The following is an 11924-nucleotide window of genomic DNA, read 5'->3' as shown; positions in this document are numbered from 1 at the left end:
AAAAGATCTTTTGTACGGGCGGATTTCTTGAAACTTGATGACGTTGTCTAGCTCTTATTTTACTTTCATTTTTCCTAATTGTCGATTCATTTCTGTTAAATTTCTTGCAAAGAGATGTTAACTTATCACCAGATTTCAATCGATTAAGAATTTCTAATTTTTCTTCCAACGATATAAATCTTCTATTCAGCTTGTCTTTTCTGGAGATCTTTGGAGTCATGGCTGGAAAATATTTCTTACTTCTGACATCAAATATAGCGAAAAAAGATTGCTTTAGAGATGTCTAACACTTCACATATTATAAACAAAAAAAGTCACAGTTTATAACTGTGAAACTATTAATTTTTCGACCCATGTTTACAAGGGCTTTCTTTCATGTGTCGGCGAGTACTATCTACCCTGAAGTTATGAATCCTTTTTTCCATTCACTCTGTACATGTGCTTGACTTCTGTTGCCCGAGATATTAATGTAAATAATAATGAAATATTCATATTAATGTAGACGATAATGAAATATTAATAAATGAAAATATCTGTTAATACTAGAACAATTGTATTAAAATATTCTGCATGTAAATCATTGTAGTTCGAAATGAATTATACAATTTATACAATTACGTTTCTATCCAAACGAAAATTAATATTAATTTTGACAAGAAAATTCATAGCCTTTGAAGCAGTTGTAAAAAAACTGAATGACTGATATTGTCATATTGACGGGTTCGATTGTTACAGTGTTAAATTAATAAAATTACAATTATTTATAAAGTTCTGACAAATAATATTTCTTGCACGCAACTCTCGTTTCAAATATCCCGCCAGGAATTTGTTGATGATTACCTAACATATATCAAGAAAATCTCACAGTCAGTTGCTTTCAATTTTAATATTGGCTATTCTGTTTGCTTTAAAAAAGAGTCACGTGGAATTGTGATTAATCTAATCGCTAACTTGATCTTTTTGAGAAAGTGACTTTCAAAATAAGCGACTCCATATTATGTACAGATTTGCCAACGTTACGCCACAACGCAACGCTAACAAAAAAGTTTTCTCAGCTTACCAGTCTCATTCACCTTTGACCTTTTGCCTCTTGTATATAAAGGGTGTCCCATTTGAAACTTTCCATGCAATTGTTTCTATTCGTTGTGGAGGAAAATGTTTCAAGTGCAATTTACTTTGTTTCGAGGATATTTTTCGAGGGTAGGTTAGGTTTAGGTTAGCTTTCGAGAATTCAAAGTGACCTTTTTTTTTTCTTCAAATGAAACCACGTATTTTTCTTGTAGCCTGTATATGTGACGAATACAACGACCTATCGTGTACAAAATACTCTGAAACACTGGAAAAGGTGCAGCAACTATCTTTTAGAAATAGATCAGATTATTCGCCATTTCGAATATGAAAAATAATTTCTCGGTACGCAGGTAACTTTTAAAAGATGGTGTACGACCTCGAATAACTTTGAAATACCAACGTATGATAAGTCTCGATAGATTCGTCATGAAACATCTATTCGGGTTACACGTCTATTTGGAGGAAAATAGTTTTATTTGACTCTGCACTCGACTGTGACTCTAATGAGGAGACATGATACTTGTACAGCTAAAATTATAAAATTTTTTTATAATTACTGATTATAATTAATGTATATACGATGTTCTATGATATAATATAACGACATAAGAGGATAATAAAATTTTAAAATGATAAACAATCATAATAAATAATGGAAAGAGGCAACTGTGTCAGTTGATACTCATTGTCATCGAATTATTATTATTATTCGAACAATTCGGGATAACTCGCATAAACTAAACTTGTTGCTTCTTAACCTCTTGCGCTAGTAACTGGTTCGCGGACCATAACGAGTGACCAAACCGTACACAATAATTCGTCTTTCTTTTTAAATTCATCGGTATATCACTGGATAGAAATTACTATAAGAAGTAATAAATTTATTATTTGCCTTGCCTGGGTTATATTTCAATATACTTAAAACTGAGAAAATATTGCAATTTTAGGCCAAATATTCTCAACGTGCGTGGCACGTTATTCCAGCGCAAGAGATTAACCACCAACTGATTGCGGACCATAACGAGTGACCAAACCGTATACAATAATTCGTCTTCTTTTTGAATTCATCGGTATATCACTGGGTAGAAATTACTATAAGAAGTAATAAATTATACATATTATTTGCTTTGCCTGGGTTATATTTCAATATACTTAAAACTGAGAAAATACTGCAATTTTGGGCCAACTATTTTCGACGTACGTGGCGCGTCATTCCAGCGCAAGAGGCCAACGAAAGTTTATAAAATAGGAAAATTTTCCAAAAGATTAAAATTCTATGTCATTAACTATACTCGATGATTACTTAAGACGAAGTTGCGTATTAAAGAAGCACAATCGACAAAATTCCATGCTAAATCTGAAACATTTAAACAGGACGATTATTTCCAATCTTATGTCATTTTATTCGAAGTGACACTTCGCTCGCCGTTTTCGTAAATAAATCGCTAGTAGATGATGCAAAAAATGTTTTCGAGGGCAGAGAGTTAAAGAAAAGAAAAAAAAAAAACAGAAGTCACCTTGGAAACCTCGGAAGCACGGTCCACCACGAACGAAGATTTGCGGCTCACTGCAAGATGTCCTCCTCGAAACAAAGTAAATTGAAACGAATAATTTTGGAGATAATTGCCTGTATGAATACGAACATTCTTCCGAATGTGTTTCACTGACTATAGGTACAAATAATTGATTCGTTTGCATGCGGTCCACAGACGCAGCCAATGCATCGGGAAGCGATGGCCATGAAATCAGATGCAGTGCTCGAAGCATTCTGTTCCATTCTCTTTTTTAATTGGGCCTATTATCTTCGTTAACGATCCCTGTGGACTCGTTCTCGGGTTATCAGTTGACAATTGTGATACTTTCGTTCGAATTATTCTGGTTTGACAATGCCTGGTGTCGCACGACAATTTAAAAATCTAAAAGCAGAAAATGAAGGATATGAGGATATGATGTGACTCGTCGATCAAAAGCGAATCGATTTTAACACTGGACTAAAAAGCATGAAACTTTCATCAGAGAATTTTTATTAAAGTGAAAAGAAAATGAATAAAATAGAATACACAAGCTTTTATTTGTCATTTTATTTCATAAGAGAATTATTTATATCTCTAGAAATACACTGTTTCGCATCTATAATGTGAAAATTAATGTGACAAATATTAATAATATTTAGAAAATAGTATGACAAAAATTATGAATTAGTCATTTTGATCACTTTGGTAGTTGTAGTGTTAATATCGCTAACTTGCAAAAGAGCAGGAAGAGAGAAACAGGGTCGTAAAAATAATAAAAATATAAATAAAATAAAATAATAATAAATATAGTAGTAGTAAATATTAAAAATAGTAAAAATAATAAAAATTGATAAATATTAAATATAGTAATAGTAAATATTAAAAATAGTAAAAATAGTAAAAATTGGTAAATATTAAAAATAGTAAAAATAGTAAAAGTTGGTAAATATTAAAAATAGTAAAAATAGTAAAAATAGTCAAAATTGATAAATATTAAATATAGTAGTAATAAATATTAAAAATAGTAAAAATAGATAAATATTAAAAATAGTAAAAATAGTAAAAATTGGCAAATATTAAATATAGTAGTAGTAAATATTAAAAATAGTAAAAATAGTAAAAATTGGCAAATATTAAATATAGTAGTAAATATTAAAAATAGTAAAAATAGTAAAAATTGGTAATATATTAAAAATAGTAAAATAATAAAAATAGTAAATATTAAATATAGTAAAAATAATAAAAAAATATATTAAAAGTAATAAAAGTAGTAAAAATTGGTCCGATTGTTTCAGGCTGAAAGGGACAAGCTGGAGGAGACCCGGCGGTCGTTGGAAAAGCGGCTGGAGGGTTGCGAGGCAGAACTGCGTGGCAAGGAGGATGAGCTGTTCCTGCAGCTGGAGCGGAGCCTTCGCTTGGAGGAAGAGATGGAAAGAGCGAAAACGGAGCGCGACGGTTGCCTGGCTGCGAGGGATCGGCTGGAGAGGCAACGCGAGGTAGCGTTGCGCCGTCTGCAGATGCAACTGGCGCAAAACGAGATCACCAGGCAGACTCTCGAACGAGCACGTCAGGACGTTGTCAGGCAGGCCACTGTTATCCGTGCCGAACGCGATGCTCTTGAAAGAGAGGTGATGATGATAATTATATGACCAAGTATTTAGCCAAGCTCGAGTTCTGTCTCGACGTTACGATCCTCTATAGTAATTAAAATATCTCACTGTTGTCCGTATTCTCTCTTCCCTAGAATGAAGTTTTAAAAGAGAAGCTGCGTATAGAACAAGGAGAATTGGGCGAAGAGAGGCGTAGACGGGAGGAGGGTGTTGCTGCACTGACTCGAGAAACGATTACGTTGAGACACGCTGCTAGACACCTTCGTGCAGCGACTCTACACGCTACATCTTGCCGCCGTCGACGACGGTGTTCCGTATGTTTGTACGCCAGACGCACGTTTGCCGAGATTGACGATTATCGCGACGAGTAAGCACGAGACAGCACGAGTCAAGCATGAGAGAAACGCGTGTCACACTTTGTGTAAGAGTGTGGGCCCAGCGGCCGGATGGTTGGACCTTCCGACTGCGGCACACTCTCGCACGAAACCATCAATACATACGGCTCGATATTTGCGCGAAACGTATATCCATTGACCAAAATGTAAATTTCGTTTCTCATTAACAAAATGTGTATAAATCATTATCAATTGAATAGAGAAGATTTGATATTGTTGGTGAGAATTCAGTTGAACAAGTTTACCATAATAATAATAATATAAAAATGAAAAAACTTTAATAATCAACTTTGTGAATGATGTATTCTAAAGCACGGATCAGCACATAAATCCACGGTCACGTTGAGAGTCTGACAGTTTAGCAATCAATCCCAACCTAGTTAGGTCACAGTTCGGTAATAGAGTATATCTATATTATAGTAAAACAAAAATTTAGAGAACGTATATATTGATGGATCTTCGAGAGAAAAAAGAAAAGGCTTTGCTCACCGTTGTCACAAATGTTTCAGTGGAAATCTTTTCAAGTGCCTTCAAGCGCCGCTGCAAGATCTGCGTACCTGGTTGCGACCTAGCGCAACGTCTGCGACACCGACATCGCGCAGACAGAGGACCAGCTCACCGTTGGCCGATCAAGAGATAAGTTTCATCGACGACTCCAGCGTGGACAGCAGTGCCGGTGGAAGCAACGGTAGCAACAGCAGCACCACCAGTAGTAACAGTGCGTCTGACGACGAGGCATATCCGAGTACTCCTGTTGCGGAGATATCGCTTTCATCGGCCAACTCGAGCGCGCCAGCTACCGCGAGAGCCTTTTCATCCGATTCAGGGTTCGTCTTGGCATCTAATTTGAGTATAACAGCGCGACAACAACGTTCTTAATCGATTTTCACGTCGTTCAGGTTTTCTTCGGAAATTGGAGATCGACGATCACGATGTTACGAAAATGGGGGTAGTAGCACCAGCAGCAGCAGCGGCAAAAGCAGGAAGATCAGCGAGTCGCTTAGCTGCAGCGAGCCGGACGAGCAAAGTACCACGGGGTTCAGTCGGTCGAGATGGACCTCCTCTTTTCGCAAGTTACTTGGACGGAAGCCAAAGACCAAGTCCACGCCTGACCGCTCCTCGTGAAAAGCCCAAGACTTGAGAATCATGAGAGAAAGAAACCGCGTTGTTTCACGCTCGAAACGCGTCGTGAAATTTTTAGTGCTCCCGCCCTTTTTCTGCTGCCGCGTCGTTGATCCGTCGAAAATTACTCGCTTGATCGGTAAAACATTCCAAAACGAGTCCGTTCGCGGTCGAAAAAACAACTCGATACTGCCAACATGATCGATACGATGCGATGTAATCCTAGATTTCTTCCTAGTAATAACATCGAATTAAAGACTATAGATTTCCAATGACGTACGTCGGTATAGAAAACTTATCCTCGCAAGTGATCGTTACGACCGTTTCACTTAGTAGTTCACTTACTTTCTCGTATCTAATGTATCTTGGCTAAAGTGTCGGTTCTTAATATTCCCGATACTAAGTAGGAATTGAAATTTTCACCATTATTATTGCGAACGATCGATCGAATTAAACTGAATTACGCACGATTAAGAAGAGAAGCTTTAAGAAGAGAAGCTCTGTTAAATTATTAGAGTTCGATGTGAAATTTTGTAGAAATGTCCTGTTTTCCAGTTTGGATTCTAAATGAAATATTGTTATTATTTATATCGCGTTTTATCGTCTTTGTTATTGTTGGGATGATTGTTGTTCTGCTAGTCAAAGAACATATATATATATATACACACACACATACATATATGTATGCGAATATCCGAATCGATCGGTCGTATTTGATTTGTTAGTTTGTAGAATTACAAATGTTAAAAATCTTCAACTCGTTTTAGCATTCAATGCTAATTTTAAAGTACCACTTGTGAAATTAAATATGGTTTTTTGTATACAATAGTGTACGTATACATCTAAACCAAACAATGTCAACTCGAATAACGAGTTTGTTTTACAGGGATATCGTGTAACGTAACGTATATGTGATAGATATATTTGAATGAATTAAATTAAAATCGATAATCTACGAATGCATTTGATAATGTATTATTAATAATCGATTATCGTGACAACTCGTTGTATTCAGGGTAGTAACAAATTCCTTTAAAAACGTCGTTTAATTATTACACGAATAATTCAGCCGCAATTGTTACTGGGTTCCTTTATAAATTTTGCTTGTTAGAAGTTAACACATATTTTGTATATATTTTTTATACTTTATTTATGAATTTCAAGTAATAGGTTTTTTATGATTTCACGAAATAAGTAAGAGTAACTATCTGACGTTAATGCAAAAATCGTAGAAGTTTTATGATAAATCAAGAGGTAGATATCTGTTATAAAATTCACTGAGAATGATTCACGATTCAATTCGGAATTGGATGAGTCAACCTTCATAATGATATTCATAGCCAGTTTGTTTGGAAATTCTTAAAATTTTTGCATCAACTAACAAATGAATGATTCTAATTGGTTTAAATCATGATTAAATTTTTACCAATAATGAACGAAGTTATTTGTTAACCAAAAACGATTATATATTGAATAAATAAGAAACAAAAATGGAAAAAAATACTCGCTTATTTACCGAATTAACCAAAAAAATATGCCATCTTGTACATTTTTTTTTTTTAACATGAAGTCTTATTATTTTCTCTTTTCAATTTTAGATCAATAATTTAATATTTTAGCTTCTAAATTTTTAATAAAATTCTAAATTCTTTATTTATTTTAACTCTAAATTCTTTATTTATTTTAACTCTAAATTCTTTATTTATTTTAACTCTAAATTCTTTATTTATTTTAACTCTAAATTCTTTATTTATTTTAACTCTAAATTCTTTATTTATTTTAACTCTAAATTCTTTATTTATTTTAACTCTAAATTCTTTATTTATTTTAACTATCATAACTAGTAAAGTTATAAAATTTCTTGAAAATAAATAATTTTCCGAATTGAAATTTATTTCATAAAAATTGCTAATCTATTCTTATCTAGATTGTATATATACGAATGCTGATAAAAAGGATAGATTATTAGATATTTCTTACTATTTTCTGCAGAACCTCCCACTTTGGTTGCCTGATACGCACGTACATGTATATATACAATTTAACGACTATGCAGACCTGAAGCCGCTAGTTTGATTTCAACAGTATACCGATTGCCGACAAATTATATATCTCCATAGTTGCAACAGGTAAATACCTGCGTATTTATTTATGTACTCGGAAATAGATTAATATAGATGCATACTGTTAGATTAATTTTGTCACAAACAAAAATAGATTTCGACGCCAAATAATATATGTTAATGAAATTTGAAAGAGAATATTCAACAATATTAGTCTTCGATACTACATTTGAAATTGACTGATATCATCGATTGAGAATACATATATAGAGACTGATCTTCAAGGTCAATTGTTTTATCGCTACTACATTGAATGTTATTTGTATAGCAGTTATATAAAACAATTTCCAGAAATCATATGTAATTCAAGTATCTTCATCTTCGATATAATTGATTTTAGATCGAAATTTCAACTTTTTATTTTTTTTTCTGATGTAACATACACGCAATAAAATGAAACATGTCGTATACTTGCGTTCAAATCTTCTATCTATCTGAAATTTGATTTATGGAACGTCACGTTAGATTATAGTTGCGATACCTTTTATGTACATGCTGTGAAACTCGTACGATGTAAATTATCCTGCAAAGAACATTAGAACGAGAACCTTAGAAGTAATTTTAATAAGAAAATGTATCATAAACTATATTTTTTCATATTTGTCGAACACATTGTACTGTATCAAATTTCTTTATCTCAGACTTCAATATGATCAGTATATATATATATATATATATATATATATATATATATATATATATATATATATATATATATTGAACATTGTCAAACATCTGAGTTTATATAAGCATTGTTATACTATACCTACCACTGGGATAGTTGATTGTTTCGTACTAAGTTAAATATAAGTTACTAAAGTTAAATATAATATATTCTATTAAAGAATCAGTTTCAGCCAATTCATATCAATTTGTTAAATGACAGATTAAAGAATATGGGCTTATATGATCGATACAATATGTTTCAGATAAGAATTGAGATATAATGGAAAAAATGGGACCACATCCACCGCCACCACCTGGTTTTGTTCCAGCACCACCACCACCACCAACTGGCATCTATCCACCACCTCCGCCGTATCAGCCATCCGGAGAACCAAGTAAGTTACATAAAAAAACTTTAAGTACTAAAATGATCGTGATCTTATAGTGACCTTAAATGTTAGCTAGTACCTGTAGGTAGTCTGGAAGCCAAGAAAGTGCAAATACGCATAAAGTGATTTAACGATTAAAATTTAGAGATAGGTATCATCGCTGCATTTACTACCCAAAAATGGGAATAATGGTACTAGTAGTATTGACCAAAATGACAATTTGGGCCTTCCTATATGTTAACAGCTTTATCTCCATGTAGCAACTTTTGATAATGACGCTCCATGTTGCTTCACAACTTGGAGAGTCAGCTAAGTAAACCGTTTTCCAAATGGGTAGGTCCAATTTATTGAATGACTCACAAAATGAGGATAAAGTGTTTTTCATGTTCTATATTATATTTGTGTATAATATATTTCCTGAAAATGATTCTAGAGAATAAAACTTTCAAAAGCGAAGCCTATCTAGAGCAAAAATTCAATCAATCCGATAGTATATATGTATGATACTACAGACATGTTATTTGAAACATTTCATAAATAATATTAAAATCTATTCTTTAATACGATAATTGCTTCTAAATATTACCACTTTATTCTATATAAAATTGCAATACATTAATTCATTAAATTTTATAGAATTCTCATGATTATGAATAAATAGTTGTTCAATATTCAACATCAAAGACAGTTGTACAACTTCTGTCACGAGAAAATTTTTCCAACATTAATTAATATTTTCTATATTTTACATTATTACAAATCTTGATATATGTTATATGTTAATGATTATTATTGCTTTTATATCAATTAAAAAGCTTACCTAAGAATATACTTTTGCAGGTACTGTTGTGATAACTCCTATGCAATTTGGTTCAGAACCGCAGCATGTAATATGTCCTCATTGTCGGGTGCATGGCCGCACGACAATTGAAACTGGAGCAAATACAACAACTCATCTTTTCGCATTACTACTATGTATTTTCGGGTAAATATAATTTGTGATTCATTGTTGATTTTGAGGAAGAACGAAAATTTAATTATATTTACAATTATTTCTAGACTTTGGTGTTGTGTTCCCTGTCCTTATTGCATGGACAGTTGCATGGCAAAAAAACATTATTGCAGTAATTGCAAAATGTATTTGGGAGAAAGTAAATAATGTACTGAAACTACTAAGGTACATAAGGAAATAGCTAATCAAAGCTATTTCCTTATATAATATATATGTATTATAATACATATTATTGTGATTTTCTATAAAATGTAAACAATATTTTATATATGTATAATTAATAGATGAGTAAATCTTTGCTCAAACATATGTTAATCAATTAATGAACTTAATTTATAATTCTGAATGTGAATGAAGTTCAAACACAATAATGCTGTTTACTAAAAAATATAAAGTACACGTATACATTTCATTAAAATTTTTATGAAAATTAAAGAGTAAAATTTAAATTGTTTGTATTATTATTATTACCTTTACCACTTTTTCTATTAATGTATTGGAAATTTTTATTATTCAATCAAATAGATGTATATATGAATCTGGTTTATTGCTTATCAAGCAAACTTATGTACAAGAAATTCTTGATGTTATACCCAGATATAAAAGAATAGATATTACAATAAATATCCTTATTGAAAATTTCGTGTATTTTATTCGTATATCCACTTCTCTGCCCAAGATGCCCAATCAATAACTTCCTTCTCTTCTCCAAACCACAGTTTGACTTCCTTGTTGGCAGATTCAACAGAGTCAGAGCCATGAATAATATTGCGTCCAACTTGAATACAAAAATCACCACGAATTGTTCCAGGTGCTGAATCCTTTGGATTTGTTTCTCCTAACATAACACGGCCAGTTTTCACCGCATTTAAACCTTCCCATACCTGAAAAACATTTGTAAATAATTGTAAGATGTAATATACAAATCAAATTTTTTAATTGTATTATATAGAAGGCAATTACCATTGGTACAACTGGTCCCGAACTCATGTATTTAATTAGACCTGGGAAAAACGGTCTGGATGCCAAATCTGAATAATGTTTCTTTAATAAATCTTCGCTTGGCTATAAAAAAAAAGAATAACTTTAATGACAATAATATAATTTCTACACTAATAACGAAAATTACTGCGCATCTTAATGGGACATTAAGCAAGTACAAGAGTCATAAATTAGTATTTCTATTAATTATCTTGATACAAGATAATATAATGTCACAGAGCTTGGTAACGAAGGTCACGGCAATTACTATGTATTCCACGATCGATAAAATGCGATAAGTGCTTTTAAAATGAAAATGTTTAAACAACATACGCCGAGTTACGAGATTCTTAAAAATTAGAATTTTTTTGAATTAGACACGTAAACATATGTAGACACTTACCCACAACATTTTCATTGCTACAAGTTTGAAACCTTTGTCTTCGAAACGTTGAATTATTTTCCCAACGAGTCCACGTTGGACGCCATCGGGTTTAATCATAATGAAGGTGCGTTCCTTATTTTCTGCCATTATTAATTTACAAAATAAACGAAGTAAAACTAATACAGAGCACAAAACCATGCATCACCGGCTTCAACGCCAAAAGAGTAAGAACAAGAACGAAAGAGCTGATTGGGCCTTCGGTTATTCGAATTCTTTCAACGTGGTGGGGAAATCATTCTCGAACTCTTACCACGTGGCGCTCGTGCATGATCGATCAGAAACGATAACATTAATCTTTACCCGATACTTTATTCTCCCCTAATTTTTGTTCTAACCCTTTTGTGAAATAAACATATTATTTGTAACTTTTATTGCAAACTGCATCATAATCTGTGAAATAACATGCAATTCAAAACGATAATATAACTAAATATTGCAATAGTTGTACAAAGATAAAATATGTACATGAAATCAAGAAACTTGTCTAATATTGTATCTTTTTAATTATACTTTTAAATTAATTACTTTCTTAATGTAACCTGCTACTTTCTAAAAATTTTTGCGTAGATTAATTGATATTTAGTAATGTCTGGTAG

At 32.4% G+C, this 11924-nt stretch overlaps 4 protein-coding genes across 5 annotated transcripts; 2 read left to right on the top strand and 2 right to left on the bottom strand.

Annotated features, from left to right (window-relative positions):
• Window positions 1–2272: 2272 nt before the first annotated feature.
• LOC122528291 lies at window positions 2273–3035 on the bottom strand. Its single transcript, XM_043653265.1, has 2 exons — window positions 2589–3035; window positions 2273–2428 (listed from the first exon to the last, which is right to left on the bottom strand). Exons 1-2 carry the CDS (start codon window positions 2836–2838, stop codon window positions 2358–2360), a joined length of 321 nt encoding a protein of 106 aa, XP_043509200.1. The 5' UTR covers window positions 2839–3035; the 3' UTR covers window positions 2273–2357.
• An 824-nt stretch (window positions 3036–3859) lies between these two features.
• LOC122528317 (cingulin-like) lies at window positions 3860–7214 on the top strand (the record flags this gene model as incomplete). The annotated part of the gene is made up of 4 exons (XM_043653315.1): window positions 3860–4213; window positions 4330–4562; window positions 5100–5417; window positions 5490–7214. Coding segments are annotated over 4 exons (1131 nt in total), but the record flags the coding sequence as incomplete, so codon positions are not given.
• A 503-nt stretch (window positions 7215–7717) lies between these two features.
• Window positions 7718–10351, top strand: LOC122528290 (cell death-inducing p53-target protein 1 homolog). Of its 2 annotated transcripts, none has more exons than XM_043653263.1 (4): window positions 7718–7841; window positions 8765–8896; window positions 9731–9875; window positions 9950–10351. In XM_043653263.1, exons 2-4 carry the CDS (start codon window positions 8782–8784, stop codon window positions 10047–10049), a joined length of 360 nt encoding a protein of 119 aa, XP_043509198.1. In that variant the 5' UTR covers window positions 7718–7841; window positions 8765–8781; the 3' UTR covers window positions 10050–10351. The 2 variants fall into 2 exon arrangements, with proteins under 2 accessions (XP_043509198.1, XP_043509199.1); XM_043653264.1 differs by lacking the exon at window positions 7718–7841 and adding an exon at window positions 8296–8390.
• A 79-nt stretch (window positions 10352–10430) lies between these two features.
• On the bottom strand, window positions 10431–11564 carry LOC122528289 (nucleoside diphosphate kinase). Its single transcript, XM_043653262.1, has 3 exons — window positions 11287–11564; window positions 10866–10967; window positions 10431–10786 (listed from the first exon to the last, which is right to left on the bottom strand). The coding sequence occupies exons 1-3, from the start codon at window positions 11464–11466 to the stop codon at window positions 10553–10555; spliced, it is 516 nt and encodes a 171-aa protein (XP_043509197.1). The 5' UTR covers window positions 11467–11564; the 3' UTR covers window positions 10431–10552.
• Between the last annotated feature and the right edge of the window lie 360 nt (window positions 11565–11924).

This window comes from Frieseomelitta varia, unplaced genomic scaffold (genome assembly GCF_011392965.1).
Source record: "Frieseomelitta varia isolate USP_RPSP 00005682 unplaced genomic scaffold, Fvar_1.2 scaffold_248, whole genome shotgun sequence".
NCBI lineage: Eukaryota > Metazoa > Arthropoda > Insecta > Hymenoptera > Apidae > Frieseomelitta > Frieseomelitta varia.
This window is presented reverse-complemented; position numbering and strand designations above follow the sequence as displayed.